General features: G+C 43.8%; 1 protein-coding gene across 1 annotated transcript; it reads left to right on the plus strand.

Moving 5' to 3' along the window:
* Window positions 1-1,983: 1,983 nt before the first annotated feature.
* On the plus strand, window positions 1,984-16,146 carry SPON2 (spondin 2). Its single transcript, XM_035137570.2, has 6 exons — window positions 1,984-2,133; window positions 2,748-3,006; window positions 3,349-3,572; window positions 6,318-6,509; window positions 10,577-10,751; window positions 15,635-16,146. The coding sequence occupies exons 2-6, from the start codon at window positions 2,754-2,756 to the stop codon at window positions 15,811-15,813; spliced, it is 1,023 nt and encodes a 340-aa protein (XP_034993461.1). The 5' UTR covers window positions 1,984-2,133; window positions 2,748-2,753; the 3' UTR covers window positions 15,814-16,146.
* The last annotated feature ends 8,832 nt before the right edge of the window (window positions 16,147-24,978 follow it).

Below are 24,978 nucleotides of genomic sequence, written 5' to 3' on the forward strand. Positions count from 1 at the left end.
GACCACTGGTCCTGTTAGTTAGGGATCATGGGAGTTGTAGGCCAAAACATCTGGAAGGCCGCAGTTTGGGGGTGCCTGAAATAAGCTTTGCTTCAATACCTGAAGCTAAAAGCTCCAACCAAAGATGTTCTGTGCTAGCAACCATAGAAGAATAATGCATAAAGTATAATTTGCTCTTGGAGTGGCATACAAAAGATGAACAGGTTAAATCTGTAATGATACGATGGGCAAAAGAATTGGGACATAAAATAGAATTGGGAGAGGCTATGGAAAACAGAACTGAAATTCACAGCATGTTGTTCACTGAAAGAAAATTACATGAAAGTGATGTGGAGGTGGTATTTGACACCTGTCAAGTTAGCAAAAATGTATAGAACAAGTTCAAATATTTGCTGGAAATGTAAAGAAAAAGAAGGTACATTTTATCATATGTGGTGGATGTGTAAAGCAAGCATAGGCAAACTCCGGCCCTCCAGATGTTTGGAACTACAATTCCCACCAACCCTGACCACTGGTCCTGTTAGCTAGGAATGATGGGAGTTGTAGTCCCAAACATCTGGAGGGCTGGAGTTTGCTTATGCCTGGTATAAAGTAACAAAAAAAATTCTGGGAGATGATATATAATGAAATGAAAAAAATGTTTAACATAACTTCTGTTAAAAAACCTGAAGCTTTTTTTTTTACTATAGGTATTTTACTATAGGTATAGGAATTATAGGTAGCGAGATACCAAAGGACCATAAAAGATTGTTTATGTATGCAACAACAGCTGCACGGATGCTACTAGCCCAGAGATGGAAGGAAGAAACTATCCTGACCAGAGAATAATGGCAAACGAAGTTGATGGACTATGCCGAAATGGCAAAATTAACTGGGAAGCTCAGAAATCAAGAAGACAAGAACTTGAATAAGGAATGGGGGAAGTTCACAATTTATTTATGAGACCACTGTAAGCAGGTTAAAACATTAGTAGGATTTTAACCACACTTGTAAAGTAATGAAAAGTATGGATAATTTAGAAGATTAAAATTTTTGATAAGTATTGATATGCAGTTGTAAATAATACTGTTAGGACCCATGGAAGGGATGGGGGGGAAGTCAGGAGATCCAGAGTAATCTCGATATTTGGATAGGGAATTGTTTTTTGTTGTTGCATGTTTATACTTGTTAAAACCAAAGGAAAAAAATCATATTGAGGTGCTATACGTTCAGCCTCCTTTGTCTTCTGTGCTCCACCCTCTCCTCTGCTTTCCTTCAATCTCCAAAGACATATATGGGTGGAAAGAACTTTGCTTAATGAGATGACATTATTAGCAATTAATGGATGTAATAGGCAACCTATTGAAACCAATGGGAGGAGTTACATGGGTTTTTAAAGAAGGTAAGTTATAGGAAAAGTTTATATATAATTATTTTTTTCTGTTAAAAGTTTATTTGAAACAGGACAACCGCGACACTTTTTCCAGAGGGGTGTCCTAGTGGCACCTTGTCAAACAAGGGTACAGCTCCTCCAGATAGTGTACCGTACAGCAATCAAAATGTACACAGTGTATAATTGTTTTCCTAATGCATATTTGTAGCGACAATCTTTTCCTTAGGCACCTTTGGTTTTCTTCCTCTAGCTGAGACATGTGCATATGGGTGAATTAGAGGGGAGTGCTTTCAGTCAATACTTGAAAAAGCCACCTGCCGACCAATAAAACTTACAAAAATGTGCTTCTCATCTAAATCTCTTCCGCGAGAAAGGCTTTGTGTTTGGAAGCAATTTGTCCTTAGTTTCGGGGCACGAAAGCAAGAACAAAGAAATGCACAGTCTTCAGAATCCTTGAACTGATGGCAATAACATAGGTTCTCTAAAATCTTGCTTTATCTGTTCAGCACCACAATTTCAATAGTTTTTTATAATTATTATCATTAATTCTCATGAAACAGCGAAAACGTTTCAAACAAGGACAAGATGCATTCAGCTCATCTAGTCTAAAGGTTGCAATCAGCGTTGGACCAAAGGGACCTACTTCTGGCATAAATAGCAGCAAGCACTCTGGTTTCTTCCTTTTCAGTGGCAGAACTGCTCAGCTGCGAGCACAAGCAAGGGCTCTTAACTTTCCAGGGCTTCACAGAAAACACCACCCAGTAAGTGTGAAATATTTGTATGTATTACTAATGTACATTCCTACTATCTTAGCTGATGTTTTTAATTCTGTCCAATTCTTAAAGCAAAGAAGTTTTAAAAATAATGTTAAAAGTTATTGTTTTAAGCAATCATAGTTTGGTATCTTATTATCTAATGCCTTGTAAAATGTGCCCACCCCCCTAATTTCTGCATCAAGGGACCTAGCAGCTAGATTATGCCTTAAATTTGCATGTACTAACTCCGACCTACAGTGTTGTGCCAAGAAGCAGTTTTTAAACTCTATTTCCCAAGGAAGTATGTCTCTGGGCAAAATGACATGCAACTTAATATTTTAAAACGTATATACCATACGCACCAAAACATTTGCTAACATAATTGGGCCAAGATGCGATTCCAATAAGATTGAAAAAGCAAAACTATAAACGGATCTTGAAAAAACACGTCGCCAGAAACATGTTTCGTTTCCCAATCGGAAACATTTGTTTGGGGTACTGTTACAACTTCAAATTATCCGAAAGTCTTACGATTCTTAAATGCAGCAAGGTTTTTGGCAGCTGACTTTCTGCATGCTCAGAGTCTAACTGTATCAAGCTTTCATTTATTTAACCCGCAGAGACGAATGTGGAGGGCTTTCTGTACGGGCAAGGAAATGGAAAACTTGATCGCTGTCTCCAGCTCCTATAGAATCATCACAGCATTGCTTTTCACTGTTCTGAGCTTTGTTAACTGTTTGCCTCTTGAGGAAGACTCTGTTTGCACAGCAGAAGAACTTGCAAGGTACAACATTATTTTCACAGGAAAGTGGAGCCAGGCATCATTCCCTAAGCAGTACCCTCTGTACAGGCCTCCGGCACAATGGTCATCACTTCTGGGTAAGTGAAGCTCCTGCAGTTACTAAAGGCAAGCTAACTCTCTAAAAACTGTACCATCTTTTCTCCCCCCCCCTTTTTTGTAATCAAGTTACATCTAAGTTCATATGACTGAGAGACCAAACATGCACTATCAGTAAGCGCAGTGTTATACAATGTGGGGCTGGTTTCTCCAGCTAGCTTCTGTTTCCAATTTTGCTGGAGCTAAAGTAAACAGCATACCTTATTTCTTTAAACATAGCTTGTTCCACTTCAGAAAGAGAGGAGAAGAACAGCATACAGTATATTATTAAGCAAATCTAAACCAGACTTCTTTTGCCTGCTGCAATGTCTTCCCTTCAACAGGCGCTGCCCATAACTCTGACTACAACATGTGGAAAATGAACGAGTTTGCCAGCAACGGGATGCGTGACTTTGCCGAAAGAGGTGAACCCTGGGCATTAATGAAGGAAATAGAAGCAGCTGGGGAAAAAATCCAAAGCATTCACGGAATATTCTCCGCTCCTGCCATTTCCACTGGCACGGGGCAAACGACTGCAGACTTGGAGCTCCACCCAAGACACCCGCTGGTAAGTAGGGGAAATGCTCATTTGCCTATTTTTTTTGCAAAAAAAAAATAAAAAAAAATAGAGCCATCACCTGATTAAAGAAATGGAAGTCGGTTACTTAAAACAAGTGTGTTATTCAATCAATTGCTTCCCCCCCAAAATTGCATGCAATTAAAACAATGGTTTTCAATAACCAGGCATCCTTAAATTTTAGATGTGTACATCACAGCAAGCACCTTTGAGGAGAGGCATGTCGTTGTGTGTCTGTCTGCAGGGGGAATACCTCTTTTAAGATGGTTCCTGCCATCTTCGTATGGTTTTTTTTAAATATAAGTAGTTACATCTAAAATAAAGGCTTTTTAAAAAAGACTGTGTTGGCCAATTAATTGGGGTGTCAACAGGCCCGTGCAGACCTTGTGTGATGCCCGGGGTGAGAGTCTTGTTAGAATAAAGTTATAAACCCAAACAAAAGAAAACATCTGGCCTTGTTACATTAGATGGGAAGGTAGCTCAGATAAACCAGTTTGTTGCACTAGACACGCGGCTCCGACAGCCCAGGACATGCGCCACTGCGGTGGCGGCAGTGCCTAATCAGATCCTAATCTGCTAGTATACAGTAACGCAGGTCCAGATTTTACTATCAAAGTCTTGCAGCACATGAAGTCCCCAGCCAGCTGGGAGGTACAGGTCCAGTGGAAGATTTACTAAACTGCGACCAGATTGGTTATGCTGGGCATAGAGCCTTGGGGTGGCATTGTGGTCTAAACCGCTGAGCCTCTTAGGCTTGCCAATCAGGAGGTCGGTGGTTCAAATCCCCACAACAGGGTGAGCTTCCGTTGCTCTGTCCCAGCTCTTGCCAACCTAGCAGTTCAAAAGCACGCCAGTGCAAGTAGCTAAATACAGTGGTGCCTCGCTAGACGAATTTAATTCATTCCATGGGTCTTTTCTTATAACGAAAAATTCGTCTAGCGAATCCCATAGGAATGCATTGAATTTTTTTTTTTTGCCCATAGGAACACATTAATTGAATTTCAATGCATTCCTATGGGAAACCGCGATTTGCTAGACGAATTTGTCGAAAAACAAATTTGTCTAGTGAGGCAACCTCCGCTCGAAAAATCATTTCATTAAGCGGAAATTTCGTTAAGCAGGGCATTCGTTAAGCGAGGCACCACTGTAGGTACCGCTGCGGCGGGAAGGTAAACGGCATTTCCATGCGCTCTGGTTTCCGTCATGGTGCTCTGTTGCAACATAAGTGGTTTAGTCACGCTGGCCACATGACCCGGAAAGCTGTCTGTGGACACACACCGGCTCCCTTGGCCTGAAAGCGAGATGAGCGCCGCAACCCCATAGTCGCTTTTGCCTGGGCTTAACCATCTGGGGGTCCTTTAGCTTCACCTTTTAGAGCCTTGGGGGTGGCGCAACTACGATTCAGAATGGAGCGGAAGAGGACTTGCACGGGGTGCTGCCGAAATTTGAAACCCCAAGGTTTCAATGACAGGGCATTCTTGGCATGACAGCCTAAGTTTGGCAGGTCCCTGGCAGAGGCCCCTGAACCAGCTTAGCCCTCCAAGGCCTATTACAAGTGTACCCAGCTGCCCCCCTCCCCCTGCATAGGCCTGAGTGTCAATTGAGCCATCTAACTGATTCGTCAATCAAAGGTTGCAGCTCTTGGAAGCATGGGTGGAATTGCGTGAGCAGACGTCACCTTCCTCTTTTCACCCACTGCAGATTTTGAGGGTGGAGCAGAGACTGCCGGAAGGAGGAGAGGAAGGCAACGTCCCATTGCCTAAGAAGTTTGCTCCACTCCTGCACGAATAGCTTTGTACACAGCCCAATATGTGCAGGACTGAAACTATTTGAAGAAACGTCTCTCGTATAAGTGCCACAGAGTTTAATATATTTGACTCAAGAGGCCACCAAGTGTGATGTGGGAAAGGGCCATATTGTGCAATATAAATAAAAATAAATATATTATTTCTAAAACAGGATTTTGACAGACCCTCCAAGTGTCCCTATTTTCCAGTGACAGTCCTGGTTTTACAGAAGACGTCCTGGGCTCTGATCTGATCCCAGAAAGTCCCGCTTTTCCTTAGGACATCCCTATTTTAATCAGAGAAATGTTGGAGGGTATGGAGTTATGCGACCCCCTGAGCCAAGGAGATAAGTAACTATACAACCTTTAAAAGGTAAAGGTAAAGGGACCCCAAACCATTAGGTCCAGTCGTAACCGACTCTGGGGTTGCGTGCTAATCTTGCATTATTGGCCGAGGGAGCCGGCGTATAGCTTCCAGGTCATGTGGCCAGCATGACAAAGCCACTTCTGGCAAACCAGAGCAGCACATGGAAACGCCGTTTACCTTCCCGCTGTAGCGGTTCCTATTTATCTACTTGCATTTTGACGTGCTTTCGAACTGCTAGGTTGGCAGGAGCTGGGACCGAGCAACGGGAGCTCACCCCATCGCAGGGATTCGAACCGCCGACCTTCTGATCAGCAAGCCCTAGGCTCAGTGGTTTAACCACAGCGCCACCTGCGTCCCAGCCTGTATAGGGATGTTTTTTAATGTTTCATGGGTGGCATATAGACAATCAACTTATTATGATTATTGAATAAGACACCCCTATTTCCATCGGAGAACCGTTGGAGAGTATATTATGATATTACGGTTACACTGGTTTATTTACACGTGAAGTTGTGATGCAATAATCTAAGGAGGCTTAATCTAATGTGCTTAATTCAGTTTTTTTTTTTAAAAAAATTGCTAGGTGTCCATTGCAGTGCGAATTGTGCCCAGCCCTGACTGGTTCGTGGGCATTGACAGTTTAAACCTGTGCGAAAAAGACCACTGGAAACAGAAAGTATCTTTGGATCTTTTCCCGTATGATGCTGGCACTGACAGCGGCTTCACGTTTTCCTCCCCCAATTTTGCCACTATCCCACAGGATCCCGTCACAGAGGTAAGTTTATGAGCCGTTCCTTGACTGGTCAAACACACAATTCCATTCAACATGAATGTGATCATTATTTTACATCACAGCTGCAATTGTGATGAATGCAACGTTCTATATGTTGAGTGCACCTGTACTCAGTGTTGTCCGTCCCATTTCTTAAGCAGAAGGACATGCTGTGCCATAACTTTATTGTTCCACGCTTCAGTTGAACCATGCTCTGCTGCATTGTTTTGTGGCGGGAAGAAGGTTCGGTCAAAAAAGTGTGAAGCAACCCAATCAAAATTATTGTTTAATTGATTAATCTACATTAATTAATTCTAAAAGGTAAAGGGACCCCTGACCATTAGGTCCAGTCGTGACCGACTCTGGGGTTGCGCACTCATCTCACATTATTGGCCGAGGGAGCCAGCGTATAGCTTCCAGGTAATGTGGCCAGCATGACAAAGCCGCTTCTGGCAAACCAGAGCAGCACATGGAAACGCCGTTTACCTTCCCGCTGTAGCGGTTCCTATTTATCTACTTGCATTTTGACGTGCTTTCGAACTGCTAGGTTGGCAGGAGCTGGGACCAAGCAACGGGAGCTCACCCCGTCACAGGGATTCAAAATTAATTAATTCTACTTACTCAATTAATTCAACTTAGTTACCTAATAATGAATTCTAGTGAAAAGAAAGCTAATATGGAAATTAAATTTGCTGGCATTATTTGACTGTTGGCTTATATTTTGGAAAAATAAATTATATAGAAACCTTAACATTTAATGATATAGGGACTCTTATTTTTCTGTAAGACCTTGATGGTGAAATCAGGGGTATCCCCCCCCCGCCTTCCCATTTCCGCCTTTTCCATTATGGATGCATCTTAATAAAATTTTAAAATCCCCAAAGCACACAAGAGCTTTACGCAGATTTGACTTAAGCCAGGGAGGTTGGGATCATGCCTGTTTCCTCTGTCCCTCAGTGTCTACGATGTCTATATTTTGGGGAGTTTCTGCATGGGCTGTAGAGGGAAGTGTGGGGCAGATGGGGCTCATCAAGTGGGGAAGGTAACTCATCTGGGAGAGGGAAAACTCTAGTCCTAAACCTCCGCTGCCTTGAGGGATATCTTTGGGATATTGTCATGTGGGCAGCCCAGGACCTCCATACACTCTGCTCAGGAAGTGACTTGGGAGGTCGCTTTGGTGCACTAATCCAGCAAATACAATGCAGGAGGGAGCAGTTACGAGTTACTGCTGGTCTCTGCAGCCACAGCAAATGCTGCGAATCTTCGGCGGTTCGACTTCATCCCCAGAGGCGCACTCCATTGTCTCTCGAGACAGACGGATGCCAAAAACAACAAGAGGCGTTCATTGGACATCTGTACGGAGGTCAAATCACATAAGCCTCTTTCACAAGAGCACTACCTCCTGATTTTAAGAGTTAGGAATTGAGGGCATCAAGCAATGCACACAACTCTGTGTATGTAGGCTCCCAGTCAAATGTGACGTCATAATGTAGGGTGTTTTTTTTTTTTGTAGCTCCAGAACAGGTTGATCAAACCCAGTGCATACTCTGGAGTTGGCCCTTTGTCTGCTGAGAGCTAAGTTGCGGCAGTTCTTACTCCTAGTCAAAATCCCAAATCTGGTGTTTCATCCCACACTGGCCCTTGTTTCTACAAACCTATGGATTATAGCCCCACTTCTAAACCCCTTTGCAGTTATCTGAATCTTTTTGCTGTCTAAAACTGCCTAGTATCTCTTTGGAGGGCAGGCTATGCTGCTTACGATCAATAATCCCTCTTCCTGTCCCCGCCAAATGCTATTCCTCTTTTGACACTTCTATAATTCTGTTTTTAAAAGAGCATTCCAGAAGCAAGAGCTTTTTGCTGCAACAGATATTTCCAATTTATTTTTTTTTCTTTCTACATGGTGCTCCCTGCCATGCACAGAGGTCTGCACACTGATACCTGTTTTTAGGGAAGCAGCAAAATTTCACATCTAAGGCCATTCTAAGGCTGTAACATGCAACCCACCCATAGGATACCATGTGAGGGGGGAGCTTATTGTTTTTAAATTCTTAAAATTCATGGCACTCCCCCCTTCAAAAAATCAATTTGTTTATGCAGGTGCAACCCCCCCCCCTTACTAATGGCCCTGGTATGCACATACTTAATAGTGTTTTTCTTAGCATTTTTGCCTTTTCGAAAAACCTTCAACTCTGCCGACTGTGCTCCTACAGTTGAGAAACGAACCATATTAGAGCATGGTTTGTTGCTCAGACAAACCATGATCAATGAGTCAAGAACATACCTTAACTACAGATCATGGTTTGTTCAGAGAGTAACAAACCAGTTCAGACAGAACACTAAGCATGGTTTGTTTCACCTGTACTCTAGCAGGCAGGAACAGAGTGGCTAAGATTGGCATGTTGACATTAATATGGTTTACTGTGATGTGTGAACAAGGCCACTCAAGTCATTGCCCTGCTATGGGAAAGAAGCAGGCAACTTTGTCAATAGCTGCCGGCTACTTCGGAGAAGGTGTAACCTCAGGTACAGCTTTGTTATTGGTTTAAAACTGTTTTATGTATTTACTGAAACACTTTCACAAAGCTTCAAACACACATTGCACTAAGCAACAAAAAACAATGCTGAAACCACAATAAAACCACTAGGGCTGTGCAGAGATCCCTGATCTGATTTATAACCCTGATTTGTAATTCTGGATTGGGCCAGATTCAGCCAATCCCAGAACTGAACCCAGTTTGTGATCCAGAAATGACAGATCCCCAGAAATCTTACTGCAAAACCAAAAGAGCTTTCTTGTTTCTTCACATAGAGGCATGAACTGCGGAGCTGTGGTTGCTGCAACAGAGGCACAGATGAGTAGCTGTAGGGGGTTGCATTCTAGCTCCTACGACTGTTCCCCGCCCCCTGCTTTTGATAGTTCTGGATTGCCCTGGGTGGATCTAATCTGCCCCAGGGCTATCCTGGGCTCCTGCTATCCACTCTGGCTTAATCCCAGTTCAGTTCAAATTGGGACAATTTGGTTCACTGGCATTTGTTGGCACGTTGACATTGTGGGCACACTTCTTCAGTGTGCATGCACACGAAAACTCATACGAATAACAAACTTAGTTGGTCTCTAAGGTGCTACTGGAAGGATTTTATTTTATTTTTTTTTGAGAATAATCTCTCTCACTGATGGAGGCAACCTGTAGTGCTCATACTTTATGCCAGTCAAGTTGAGCTTAGTACTTGTACCTGCTGCCTTCCACACACCGAAGTGACATCTCTGGGGTGCAACGCTTTTAATCTCGCAAGATTGATTTGGCTGTATTTGAGGGACGATTCCACCAGATTCCACACAAAAACCGCTTATATCCCTGTGGAGATGGCAGTACCGAATTGGTGGCACATGCCCTTCTGGCTTGCACTCTTTATAAAGACTTGAGGAATGAGATTATCACCCCTCTTTTATTGTCCATTCCGGGTGTCCCAAACACTGCCACAGTGTCCTTTCTCTTGGCAGATCAAGATGAGCAGGTGACAGCGAAGGTGGCAAGGTTTTTAGCTGGGGCAATCAGAATAAGACCCACTATTTGACTATTGATTCAAAACCCCAAAATGTATTTTATATAATTGACTTTTTATTTCTATCCTTTGTATATCGTATCTTTGTTTTAATGCTATGGCTGATGGAAATAAAGATTCATTCATTCTCTGAAAGCCTAGGCAGTGTGCATGGAGGTCTTGAGCTACCCAGACCACAAGACTGGCATATATTTGTCCAGAACCAGTGCACTCCCCTAATATATACTGGGAGCTATACTAATAGTTCTTGTCCTTATGCAGCCCAAACGTGCCATCTATTCACCAGCAGATTTGATGGAACCCCAAGATATGTAAAAGATCAAAAAGACACCTTTAGGGAAAAATGAGCTAGTTCAATGGGTGCAGAACTATGATGGGTGATGATGGGACAAAATGGATGTGGTGGAACCCTGTGCAGGGGCAACCCACACTGGAACATTTTGCTGCAGATTCCCTTTGTGATACTAAATTGGTATCTTTTGTATATGTGTTTCAATTCACAGATCACTTCTTCCACTCCGAGTCACCCAGCAAACTCGTTTTATTACCCCAAGCTTAAAAAATTACCACCTATCGCTCGAGTAACCATGATAAAAGTGAAAAGAGGCAAACTAGGATTTCCTCTTCCTCAGCCCAACGTGACTGCAATCAGGAATGAAATCGATGATTCTGTTTCAGGTAAGTGCTTAACACACGGGTGTCAAACACAAGGCCCGGGGGCCTAATCCGGCCCGCCAGACCTCGTCATGTGGCCCGCGTAGCCGCTGCCGACAGTAGCCGCTGACAGTAGTTCTGGAGCCTGCGATTGGCCGAGGGTCAAAACCGGGAGCGGGGCTGCAGGCGGAGGCCGGGGCGCTGGAGCCGCGCTGACGGCCTTGGCCAGGGAATTTCAATTTCGAATGAGGCTGAGGGAGGCGGTGGCACAGCAGCCAGACGGGGAAGTGAGATGCAGGAGGAGGAGGAGGAAGCCCGCCGAGGAGGTAGGAAAGCCCTACAGGCGCCGCCGGCAAAGTTGGTGCCAGGATGGAGCAGCGTTGCATTTTTTTTTGGCGGGCTTTGCTGTTGTCTCCAAGAGCGAGTGAGGCAGCACTGGGGAGCCGCCGCCCGCCGCTTCCCTTCCTCTCCTCGGCTGCATCCGGGAGGTGGGCAAGCGAGCGGGCAAAAGGGACGCGGAGTGAGCCTGAGGGCGAAGCGCAACAGCCGCTCTCTTGATGGATCCGGGTTTCTCTTCCCTCTTCCCCCGTTTTCTCCTCATAGACACTCGGGAGGGTCCCTGGCCTTTGCTCTGCCCCCCACCCCGAGCTGCCCTTTGGCTTCTCAGTTCCGGTGGAGCTGCTCCCCGGGGGGCGGCCGGGAGGGAGGCGGCGACGACGGCACGGGTTCCTGCTCTTCCCGCTCTGCCGCCACCTCCTCTCAGCCCCTCGTGATGTAGGGCTCCAGATGGAGTCGCCTCGCGGTTTGAGTAGGTGGGAGGGGAATTTTTTTTGGGGGGGAGGTTTTCAAGCCTCCTCTGCCTGCAGTCCCGGTAGGGAGAGGCGGCGGCGAAGACGACAACAGTGCGGGTGGGGGGAAGAGCAGCTCTGAGGCGAAGATGCACGTCCGCTGGGGCTGCCACCGCCTTCCTCCTCGGGAAACCCACTGCCCTCCCTCAGCGCGAGGGGAAGGGACTCTGGCGCTGAGGAGGGAAGATGCAAAAGCAAAGCAGGGAGTTGGCGCTGCACAGCATGTTCCTGCCCCTCTCCAAAGCATGGGGTGGGTTGCAGCGTGTGGCATCCTGCCTAGCGGGGTTTGGGTGTGCGCAGGGCGGGAGAGGGAAGCCCTCTTTCCATCTGCAGGTTTTTAATCCCAGCAGTGGCTTTCTCCTTCCTGCCGAAGGTTTAGTTGAGCCCCCCCCCCGGAAGCCATCGATCCCCACCTTTTGTTCAAATTTCCCTCATTTACATCCCCTCCCACACACGCGCCATGACACAGGAATGTGATCCGCGTGGGGGTGGGAATGACCTTACATTATTACAAAAAACAGTAATAATTGAATGCAGTGACAATAATTTATGATAATAAAGAGTGGACACATAGTCCTACAGACACAACCGGCCCTTTGAGGGTGACCAAACTGCTGATGCGGCCCCCGATGAATTTGAGTTTGACACCCCTGGCTTAACACTTTGATAACGCGGACTGCTTTGCTATAAGTAAGTATGTAATGTGGATAAATGAATGCACAGGGAGATCATATGGAGAAATGGCAAAAACAGATTTATATAGATAATCCCTGTGGGATAATTAATAAAAAGAATTGGCTGGATCCCTAGATCCAAAGTGCAAGGCTAAACATACTCTCCAGCAAAAAAAAAGACCCCCCCCCCAACAGACTTTAAAAACAGAATCATGCAGCAAAGTTAAGCAAGGGAATAATAGACCTTTTAAATATTCTGTTCTAGCTGCTTACAACGTTTCCCCTTTCTATCCCTCTCACAATGAACAGACCATACCATTAGTAAGTTTGAATGCTTTACTTACAAACACTGAAGGTCAGAAGGTCAGATTCACATGTTCTTCCATGCAGCAGCAAGTAGGCAGAAATCTTGGGATACAAAATATAGTGAAATAGCTCTAAGTGTGCATGCACACGAAAGCTCATACCAAAATAAAAACTTAGTTGGTCTTTAAGGTGCTACTGAAGGAATTTTTTATTTAGCTCTAAGTGAGTTCACTTGGTGAAAAAGGAACAAAGGAGGGAACTTAACTTCCTTCCAGGTGAGGGATGTTACCCAGCTGAGCCTAATAATGCAAATTTTGTGGCCTTAACCCCTTCATGCATCAACCAGCCCTCAACTTGCTAGTTACACTTGACTACAATTTCCCACACAATTTCCCTTCTGCAAGTGGTAATGAAGTTTACTTCCAAAGGCGTACAGCGGTACCTTGGTTCTCAAACTTAATCTGTTCCAGAAGTCCATTCCAAAACCAAAGCAATCCAAAACTAGGGCACGCTTTCCCATAGATAATGCAAAACGAATTAATGCAGGCTTTTAAAAACAACCTCTAAAACAGCAATTTAACATGAATTTTACTAACTTAACGAAACCATTGATCCATAAAATGGAAGCACTAATCAATGTACTGTACTATAAAATAAATAAGACAATATTGCAGATGATAAAAATAAAAATAATTTTTTTTCCTTATCTGCACTGGTGATAGTCAATGTTTGGAGGGGGGCTTTTTTCGCAGTCACACAGTCAATCAATCAGTAGCTGAACTGGGTTCCACACAGTCACAAAAACAGATTAACCAAAAAAAAGCCTCAAAAACCAAAAACCAAAATAAATAGCAAAAACAAAAGCACCAAACTTAATCCGTTCCAGAAGTCAGTTTGACTTCCGAAATGTTCAAAAACCAAGGCGCAGCTTCTGATTGGTGCAGGTGCCCCAGAAACAATAGCCGACAGCCGCGTCGGACATTCGGCTCCCGAAAAATGTTCGAAAACTGGAATACTTCCAGGTTTTCACCATTTGAGTACCCAGGCGTTTGAGAACCAAGGTACCACTGTATTGGCTAGAGTGGAATTTGATCGGGCAGATCACATGAAGTGCTTTTTGCTGATGCCACACATCTGCCGGCAGATTGCTGCCACTGCCCGCTGGACATTCATAGGACCAGCCACAACGAAGCGCAAAGCTGGTTTTTTAAAAAAGCTGCAGGTTCTGCAATGGTACCACAGGCATGTGGAAGGATGGCTTTTCTGCAACCAGCCCTCAGCGAGTGTGTTAAATTATTTGACTTGATGAAAGAGTGGCCATTAGTGCCTCTGCTTTACTTTGGTTAAAATCTGTGCAGACTGCTGCTTCATTCATGGCTTAGGGCAGAGGTCCTCTCCCAAACACCCCTGGGTCCACTGGAGAAGTTTCTTTTACCTTTAGCTAGTAAGTGTTGGAAACAGCATGGAAACAGAGTAATCCCCACTGAGTAAGCAAATTTTGCAACACGTCATGTACAATTTCCCTTGGACTTTCAGCCCCAGTGCTGCTTATGTTCAGTCAGATTTAGCCGACACTGGCATCATAATTTATCATTCCCATGCATTCTGGTGCTTGAGTGAACTTTCAATGGCCTTAACTCTTTCCTTGAACCAATGGTTGTTTGAGCCTAGGATTTCCATGCCTAGGAATTTCCTAAAAGGAAATTCAGGGCAATCATTTATGCATATTATACCTTTAGAAAGTGAAAGCATTTAGCACATATTCTCTTAGGAATCTTCATAGTTTATCCAGTAGTTCATAACAACAACAACAACAACAACAACAACAACAACAACAACAACAACAATTTATTATTTATACCCCGTCCATCTGGCTGGGTTTCCGCAGCCACTCTGGGCGGCTCCCAACAGAATTTTAAAAATGCAATAAAACATCAAACATTAAAAACTTCCCTCTACAGGGCTGCCTTCAGATGTCTTCTAAAAGTCAGATAGTTGTTTATTTCTTTGACATCTGGTGGGAGGGTGTTCCACAGGGTGGGCGCCACTACTGAGAAGGCCCTCTGCCTGGTTCCATGTAAGCTCACTTCTCGCAGTGAGGAAACCACCAGAAGGCCCTTGGAGCTGGACCTCAGTGTCCGGGCTGAATTATGGGGATGGAGACGCTCCTTCAGGTATACTGGGCTGAGTGTTATATGGTCTCGGTGGCCACTCCCAGTCACCAGTCTAGCTGCTGCATTCTGGATTAGTTGTAGTTTCCAGGTCACCTTCAAAGGTAGCCCCATGTAGAGTGCATTGCAGTAGTCCAAGCGGGAGATAACCAGCTGCCCTGGACACAGAATTAACCTGTGCCTCCATGGACAGATGCGAGTCCAAAATGACTCCCATGTTGCGCACCTGGTCCTTCAAGGGCACAGTTACCCCATTCAGGACCAGGGAGTCCCCAACACATGCCCACCCCCCGTCCCCCAAAACAGTACTTCTGTCTCGTCAGGATTCAACCTCAAAGAAAACTTTCTGAGCCTACAATGTATTCCATTGTTGCTTAGCTTTGAGAGTGAGGGGATCACAGCTAAGACAGGAAGGCTGATGCAAACCTTGGACTGTAGACCACTGCTATCAGAAACAGTGAACTGAGAGATATCAAAAGAGATGTTAGAACAGATCGCTAGAGGAAATAAGCCAAACCCAGCAAATCCCCCCACCTCTCTCTCCATAGACAATTTCATAATTGTGGAAATTTCAGTTAGTTTAATACAAGTCACCAGATCTTGAGCAACCATGCTGGCACTCAGGGCATGCTGGTGCTTACTTTTAAAGGCTTGCAAGGCTTGGGGCCCAGAACTATCCCTGCTTATTGTCAGAGAATTATGGTTCAAACCTGGCTTGTTTGAAATTAACCACAGTTTGTCAACACAGCATACCATAGCTGAGGGAAAGCAGGAGGCTTCCAACGTCTTCTCCTGGCCTTGAGGGACAAGCATGGGGGCAGGATCCTTGATATGGTTCATGTAAACTCGGCTACTACTGGATCTAGAAGCAGACTCCTATTGCTTTATCTATTTCCTGTATATTGCAGAAACTCCCCTGGATTGTGAGACGTCGCTCTGGTCTTCTTGGGGCCTCTGTAGAGGCACGTGTGGACATTTAGGAACTAAAAGACGAACTCGGTATATACGTCTTCAGCCGGCCAATAATGGAATACCCTGCCCAGAGCTGAATGAAGAAACAGAATGCGACCCGGATAACTGCGTGTGAGATGGTTCTCTGGGACAATAATTTAGATAATTTAAATATAGGATACACTTGGTTAATGCCACCTATTCCTGTTAATATTCCTTATTTTTCAGAATAGTTGTAATATTTTGTTGAAATGTTTTTGCTGAACTGAATTGCTAGATGGAAAACAGCCTTTTTATTATGAACTACTGCAGTGCCACCTGGTGGTAGAAACATTTCTCAAACTTACCGTATGTACTTCAATTATCAGACATGCATATCTGTTAAAAAAAAAAGTAAAGGCCACTACTTTTAAGAATTAGAATGTGTTCTTTTGACATGTATTTATATGTGCTGTACTCTGAATTATTTTGCTGGAATTTTTGACACTTATGGTTTGTTATTTGCAAACATATTTAATTCAGGTAAGCGCATTTGAGAAAACAAAACAAAAAACCAGACAGGAAAGGCAGAGAATAAAATATAAAACCAGCATCCTCATTGGTGTACAAAATAAGAGGCGTGAGTTCCTCAGAGATAAGAAGAATGCCTTGTGGCAAAATAACTTGGCTAGCCATTATCACATGCTTATGTATGGCGAGAGAGAGAAATGCTATGGTCTGAATGCTGTAACAAACCATAATTCTCTTGTTTGGCTGCTGGCTCTCATTGGCTTGCTAAATCACCAAGCACCAGCCAACTCCTCCAAGCCATCACTGGCCCGCCATTTTTATTCATTTCATCCATTTTGAAACCATAACTCATCAGGTAAGATCCTGAGGTGTTTTCAACAATTACATTAAAGCATCAAAATAACATATCTCATATTAAGACCATTTGAAATGTCAATCGACAATCTCTACAACAGAACATCAATTATAGATAGAACTGCTACATCAATTTCTAGGGCCCAATTCAGCAATGTGGAACAAACCCAACCCAAGAATCTCCAGACCCAATCTGACCCCCCCAAACCCAGATTTTGTTCTGGGGGAGGGGATCTTTGGAAATCTTTGGAAATCTTCCTTCCATCCCACCCCATGGGGACAAGCTGCTCTGGTGGGGTGCTACTATCTCGCTCATCACAGAAAACATCCTCCCTGTTGAGACATTGGTTGATGGAAAAGAAAGTCTTTCCTGGACAACCTGAGGCAGGTCCTGCCAAACAGGCCACAGGCTGACCAGAAGGCCATGAGGTCGGAGGACAGTTCCTGGCACTCAGGGTCTTGGTGGCCTTTGGAAGGAGCATGTGGAGCACTGCGCGCTGAGAAGACTGCTCTCTGCCCAGTAGACCAATTTCTCCATCAATGAAGATTTCATTCTTTTGTTCTGCCAGGCAGAGTTCTAGCATCCTACTAGAAAGAAAGCAAAACAAAGAGAGCGGGGGGGGGGGGGGGGAGGAAAGAAAAATAATCCAATAGGTTTGAGGTTAGGTTTACGTGTTAGGGTTAGATTTAAGATTAGGGTTAGTTATGTGTTTGGGTTTAAGGGGCCAGGGGATAGGCTTAGTGCTAGGGAATAGAGTTAGGGTTAGTGGTTAGGGTTATGTGCTTGGGTTAAGCATAGGTTTGGGGCTTTGGATTAAGGTTTGTGGCTAGGGCTGAGGACTGTGGTTCATGTTAGGTTTAAGATTAGGTTTAGAGTTGGGGTTAGGGTCAGGATTATTGGTTGGGTTAGGGAATAGGCTAGCATGAGGATTTGGGGGTAGGTTTAGAGTTAGGAATTAAGGTAAGGGGTTAAAGTTATGCATTAGTGTTAGAGGTTAGGGTTAAACTTTTCCTTAGCGTTAAGGTTTGGGTTAGACATTAGGGTTGCAGGTTACATCTGGTTGGCCACTGTGAGAACAGGATGCTGGACTAGATGGGCCACTGGCCTGATCCTGAAGGGCTCTTCTTATGTTTTCACTGTGCTTCATGTACATAGTTTCTGACCATTTCAAATTTTGGGCATGCTTCACAGGGTTCATAGAGATCACTCCCCATAAACTGTTATCCAGGACAGTCAATTTCTGCAGACAGGGTAGGGACTTTTCAAGGCAGAGGGGGGGGGGGGAGGGAGTGAAAGGGAGAGAGATGGTAATAAAGTGTATAGATTTTGTTTCTTAAAACTTTAAAGCATTTCTGGTAGGGCCACTGGTCACAGCTGGCCATCTTAGTAGCTCCTCATGACTGACCCTCATATTTTAGCCATTTTGCATATGCTAAGGGTGGAGAAAAGTATTTCCTTCTTCTTTTACAGTCAAACACATCCCATGTAAAAGAGAACACATCTCACATTCTTTATTGAAATCAGTATCAGTGGTGATCATTATATACCCAAACTCACATATATATTGTTATGTGTTTGGGTTCCAGGGTTTGTGGGTGAAAAGGTACCCATCATTTTTGAATTTGCTAAAAGATAGAATTAACCAAGGTTTGATTAAACTGTGCCAAATGCTGAACCCCCCCCCCCCCCGGATTTAGTTGATGCTAACAAACCAGGCCAGTCTAGCATAGCCACAAAGATGGGCCATTAGAAAGAGACCAAGACTGGGGATGGCCCATCAAGGAAACCACCAGAGGGCGAAGGCTGCCAGGCCAAGAAGGGATAAGGCCCCTTCTCCAGCTGTGTGTTGGTGGGCAAAAACAAGAAGGGTTTTGGATTTAAAGTCTGGATGATATAGCTGGAGGAAACAGTTTTCACTGGGTTAACAGTGAGAGGAAGAAGGCAAGGCCCTCTTAGGCTGTAGCTGCTCTGCACTCCCTCCATCTAGACTAAGATTGTGTATATGTGTAAATAAAGTCATATATCATAAGCACACCACAGTCTCTGCTGCACCTCATATGGACCCTGGGAACCCTGGAATCTCGCACTGTTGTGGAGACAGGGGTGGCGTGTAAGAATATTATTTCTCAATATGGCTTTCTCTTAAACTTTGGTTCCAGAATATAAGAGTTTGTGTGCTAGGGGTGCAAGTACATTTTACCAGGAAGCAACCCCTCCCTCCTTAACTGAATGCAAAATCTGCTTAACCTTGCACATTTATTCTTTTTGGGACATGGCTTTCCCGGTATGCTTTCCTGTCAGATTTATTTTTTTAACCACAGTGGAGATACACAAGAGGGCGCCATGTTACCTTAAAATCAATACCCTTTCACGGTAGACTTGATGCAGACCTTCATAACTGCGAGAGACATTCTGATCTCATTTCTGGAGTCATCATGTAGAAAATATTCGCTGTTTAATATCCAGGGGAAACGGTAAACTGAAGCTACAGGATACATTGTGTTTAGAGTCTGTGGACATTTTTAAAAGGTCACTTCCCCAAACCAGCTTTCATAGAATTGTAAGGATGGAAGGGATTCCATGGACAATCTGGGCCAACCGTCTGCAATTCATGAAGCACAGCCAAATCAGTTTGCATGTAGAGAACCCCATAGCTGCAAATTATTTCTTTGCTTTGTTTAAAGGAAGTGAAGCAAGTGCTCCTTTGCATGTATGTATTTACTTCTTCCATTGGCAATAAAAACAAAGGTTGCTTGTACTACGGTAGGAACCACCGCTGTATTGAATATGACAAGGACCAAGCACTCAGTGCTGCCTTGTTTCAGATTGCCATTTCTGCTCTTAGGTGAAGTGCCATATCACCAAGCGGGGCAGAGAACAGATCAGTCACCCTTGCCCTAAAACAGTGTTTCTCAACCAGTGTGCCTCCAGATGTTTTGGGACTACAACTCCCATCATCCCTAGCTAGCAAGACCAGTGGTCAGGAATGATGGGAGTTGTAGTCCCAAAACATCTGGAGGCACACTGGTTGAGAAACACTGCCCTAAAAAATCATATTCCCAGCTTGGGACCGTCCTTTGCACCACTCCTGTGCTCCAGCAGCCTCTTTGGCACCGATCACTTTTCTCCCGCTGTGGTTGGTGTGCCGGTTGTGTCTCCACCACACTCTGATAGCATCTTGCTTAGGCTACTGCTGTATGGGAGCTGGAAACGCTGGAAGAAGCCTTATATGGAGTCAGGCCACAGAGAATAATAAATGAAAACAATGCACCATGTGGTCTTTATCTTTATATGTGGCCTGGAAGAAAGATCCTCAGAAACATTTGCCAGTTATCCGTTCCTTGTCTGCATTGCTGCACCGCCTGGGAATGAGCACAAAATAGTGTTTGAACGGATGGCAATAGCGGAAAAGAAAAACCTTAGGAACACAATACACTGCTCTTCTTTGTAAGGGAGGGGCATCTGGACTTGACATTCATTTACAGTGGTACCTCTACTTACAAATAACTCTACTTATGAATGTTTCTACTTACGAATGGAGCTCCGTCCGCCATCTTGGATGCTGTTTAGATAGGATTTTTTCTACTTACGAATTTTTAGATAGGGTTGCTTCGACTTACGAATTTCTTCTCCCAATGCATTCCTATGGGATTCGACTTACAATTTTTTTCGACTTACGAATGTGTGTTCAGAACGCATTAAATTCGTAAGTAGAGGTACCACTGTATAATGTTACACGTCACCCCCAGTCTCTGCCAAGCAGCAGCAGCAAGACTCCAAGAGCTTACGCAGACTTGTCCTTCTGTTGGAAAAGCAAGACACAGCAGAGTCTGCATTGTATTAGAAATATGATTTTTTATTAGGAATTATAGGTGCATATATTCCAAGGGAACAGAAAAGACTTTTTATGTATGCGACGGAAGCCACCCGTATGTTATTAGCCCTGAGATGGAAAGAAGATAAGGTCCCTACCAGAGAAGAATGGCAAATTAAATTGTTGGACTATGCCATGCATAGGCAAACTCGGCCCTCCAGATGTTTTGGGACTACAACTCCCATCATCCCTGACTACTGGTCCTGTTAGCTAGGGATGGTGGGAGTTGTAGTCCAGAAACATCTGGCGGGCCGAGTTTGCCTATGCCTGGACTATGCCGAAATGGCGAAACTGACCGGAAAGCTCAGGGATCAGGGAGACCAAAACTTTAATAAAGAAGGGAAAAATTTATAATTTATCTTAGAGACCACTGTAAGCAGATGAAAACATTGGCAGGATTGCAATAACACTTATAATGTAGCAAGTACTATGAAGATAATGGAGTTATATAAAATACGGATTATTGAAAAAGATGCAGTAGAAAAGGTTGTGGTGTTTTTGTTTTTTGTTTTTTTGTTTTTTAAATCCTTATTGAAACTTCAAAAAGTACATAACTATATTTGCACCAGACATGGTGAGACGCAAACAAAAAAGAGAAAAAGAAAACAAAGGGGGGGAGGGGGGAAACCCAAAACTGTATATTTTACAAGGTTGTTTTTGTACTTCACCAGATCTTAACCTATTTCAGCATTTGTAAGAATGGATTCCAAATATCACTGAATTTGTCCATGGCAGGTCTGTGTTTATATGCAAGTTGTTCATATTGCGAAAGATACCACAGAAAAGGTTAATAATAGGGCCCACAGAGGGGAGGAAGGTGGGAAGTCCAGAGATAAGGAGGAATATTTAAATGTGGATGAATATGGTTGAATTGTTATGATTTTATACTTGTAAAATCAAATAAAAATATTTTTAAGAAAGAAAAGAAATATGACTTATTCACACATATTTACACCTGGAAGCCTTCAGTGCATAACATAACACTGCCCTCATCAGTGAGCTTGGGTCCAAAACAGCAGCCTGGCATGGCCCCTCGTCTCTCAGCTGCTGGTTCTGCCGAATTCCATGGAGTTCTTTCTGCCTAATTTCCTCCTCCTTGTTCCCAGAACATCTTGCCCATCTTGCTCTGCGTAAAAGGACATCTTTTCTTTCTCTGTGACATCACTCCCACATCACTCTCAGTTACTGGTAGGGTCTTTTGTCAGCTCACCTTAATTATCAAAGAGGTCGATTTCTATTGACCTTATAGACTTTATTTCCACCGTATCAAAACTAAACAGAAAAAAATTATTTACACAAACTATCATGATTTTAATTTACATACCTGGTCACAAATTTATGTTAGGCTATATACCATTAGACCACATGCAAAGGATACAATAGCAGACTCATCCCAAACACTTGCACTTTGAGGATCAAGGTGTAAAAATCGGAGGTTATGAAGTGATGAACATTTAGGCATTCTGAGCTGAGCAAAACTACCATTTTGTTACAGATTTTGAGCCTTAAAAAACACCAAAAAAACCTGCCAAAACTTAAAATAGGCTCAGCATAATGGCTAATCCAAGTTACTTTCCAAAGATATCTGGCTTCGAATATAATCACACATTAGACTTGTAAAGGTGGAGGAAATGTGATTTTGTTTCTTTCAGCCAATGGCCACTTCATCACATTGTATGGCAGCTCTTCCATGTTGAGGGATGGAGGCTGCCTTTTTCTTCAGACTAAGAGGATTGTTGGTCAGCCGAAGGCAAAGGCAAGCAACCCCACATGCATTTAAGTGTGGAAGAGACACAGAGGCCTGATTGTCATAATTCTGAGAATCGGGCCTCTGGGCAGAGTGCTCAACTTGTTTGTGCCCAGTTGGCTTTGTAGGTGTTTAAACTGGCCCATATTGTGAGGGGGAACAGAAGAGGACCTCACGCAACACTACCTCTCCAAACCAACATGCTTCAGAAACACCAAATCAAAATTTGGAGTGTTGTCAAGTGGTAAGAAGATCAATAAAAAGATTAATACATATTTTATAGATAAAGATCCCTATCCAAAGTGATTTTCTTTTCTCCTGATTGGCTTGGCAAGGTATTGAAGGGATATTGTAAACACAAAAGGGGGGTGGGAATGGATTTATTTCTGCCCAGACTGAAGGAACTACATTTCTGTAGCTGCAATCTGGTATTCATGGTAAGGATGGCCAATTATTGCACATAATCTAAATGATTATGTCTAATAAAGTCCAAATAAAATAAACCATTTCTATTTCTGAGAATCCTACAAGGCTTTTATTGTCTCACATAACTAACATTTTATATAAGGCTCCTTGGGAATAAATTATTAAAACAACTCTGACCTATTTTCTAATAATGCATGAGATTAAAGTCTTGACTAGGTAGGTAGTCATTGCTTATTTTCTTTATCTTTTTGTTGTTTTAATATTTGCCAACTAATTTTCTTGTCTATTGTACAAACACAGATCCCTGTGTCCTGCACTTTTTGCCTTCATACCGGTATGCATCATGCTTTTCGCTTTCTGCTTCTCATCCAAAGCCCCCAGCTCCGTACACTTCCCCTAAAAAAGGTAAAGGACCCCTGGCAGTTAAGTCCAGTCGCAGATGACTCTGGGGTTGCAGCACTCATCTTCCTTTACAGGCCGAGGGAGCTGGCGTTTGTCTGCTCCACAGACAGTTTTTCCAGGTCATGTGGCCAGCATGACTAAGCCGCTTCTGGTGAAACCAGAGCAGCGCACAGAAACACCATTTACCATCCCGCCAGAGCAGTACCTATTTATCTACTTGCACTTCGGTGTGCTTTCGAACTGCTAGGTTGGTAGGATCTGGGACTGAGCAATGGGAGCTCAACCCATTGTGGGGATTCAAACCGCCGACTTTCTGATCAGCAAGCCAAAGAGGCTCAGTGGTTTAGACCACAGTGCCACCCGCGTCTGCTCTACACTTTCCCTATTCAAGCCTAATATAAATTTTGTAATGCAAACATTGCCAGTAATACACACAGGTGATCAACTACACCTTCCTCATCTCAGTGCTGGTCCAGTCTGTGACCAGCCTCACCACAGCTAAGTGTGATGGGGCAAGGAACTGACATGGTATTGGATGCTGCTCTCCAAGCATCTTGGTGTACACAGAAGGCCAAGTGTCAAATCCTTTTGTAGAAGGGCAAAGAGAAAGAATACTGTACTGGAGATTTATAGAGCAGGGAGCTCACGGGGGCAAGCCAGGTATCTAGGGGAAGCTACAGTTCCCACCTAAGGGGGCCTGCATGATCATTCTGATCTTGGTCAACACCCAAGCAAGGTTTGATCATTGTGGCCAGAGAAACAACCCTAATTGACGGGATATATAAAATATTTTTTAAAATTGTCCAGTAGCACCTTTTTGTTGTTGTTTAGTCGTGTCCGACTCTTCGTGACCCCATGGACCATAGCACGCCAGGCACTCCTGTCTTCCACTGCCTCCCGCAGTTTGGTCAAACTCATGTTCGTAGCTTCGAGAACACTGTCCAACCATCTCGTCCTCTGTCGTCCCCTTCTCCTAGTGCCCTCAATCTTTCCCAACATCAGGGTCTTTTCCAGGGAGTCTTCTCTTCTCATGAGGTGGCCAAAGTATTGGAGCCTCAGCTTCACGATCTGTCCTTCCAGTGAGCACTCAGGGCTGATTTCCTTAAGAATGGATAGGTTTGATCTTCTTGCAGTCCATGGGACTCTCAAGAGTCTCCTCCAGCACCATAATTCAAAAGCATTCAAGTAGCACCTTAGAGACCAACTAAGTATGTTCTTGCTATGAGCTTTCGTGTGCAGGCACACTTCTTCAGATATTTTATCTCATCCACACATTCAGTTCTTTCAAATATACAGTCGTACCTCAGCTCCCAAACGCCTTGGGAGTCGGACGTTCCAGCCCCCAAATGATAAAAAAACGGAGGTGAGTGTTTCAGCTTTTGAACGTTTTTTTGGAAGCCAAACATCCAAAGGGGCTTCTGTGGCTTCCGATTGGCTACAGGAGCTTCCTGCAGCCAATCAGAAGCCGCACTTTGGAAGTCAAACATTTCGGAAGTCGAATGGACTTCCAGAACGGATTCTGTTTGACTTCCGAGGTACGACTGTACATATCTCTGCCACACAAAAATTTCTGAAAATGCTACTTCAGGGGCTCTGGTTTTATCTTCTCATCTACATTTATTTTCCCGGAAGATCCCTCAACAAATTTGCCAAGTTAAATGACCATGAACTTCTTCTCAATACAGTATGACCACAATTCAACACAGATCGAGGTATACTTGTCCAATGAAATTGCGTATTCAGTGTACAATACGGTACCCAAATCTCTGAGTGGTCAGAGGTTTTGATAAGTATCAGGGTCATTGGAAACACACATTTCTGCAATGCAAACCATACCAAGTTCTATTATTGCTTCATCCAATTGTCTACTTACAAAACATTGCAAATCACACAAGATTCATTCACATTTCCAAAACATACATTTCTATACCACAAAGCCTCCTTTGTTTGGCAAAATGAAGCAAATTACTTTTTGCTTGTCTAACAC

The sequence above is a fragment of the Zootoca vivipara genome, chromosome 5, assembly GCF_963506605.1.
Source record: "Zootoca vivipara chromosome 5, rZooViv1.1, whole genome shotgun sequence".
Lineage (NCBI taxonomy): Eukaryota > Metazoa > Chordata > Lepidosauria > Squamata > Lacertidae > Zootoca > Zootoca vivipara.

Bases quoted from the DNA above. Each gene is read 5' to 3' on its own strand.
- SPON2 (XM_035137570.2), top strand. From the start codon at position 2,754: ATGTGGAGGGCTTTCTGTACGGGCAAGGAAATGGAAAACTTGATCGCT. The intron at 6,510-10,576 runs GTAAGTTTATGA...TTCAATTCACAG, and splicing joins CACAGGATCCCGTCACAGAG to ATCACTTCTTCCACTCCGAG. The intron at 10,752-15,634 runs GTAAGTGCTTAA...TGTATATTGCAG, and splicing joins AATCGATGATTCTGTTTCAG to AAACTCCCCTGGATTGTGAG.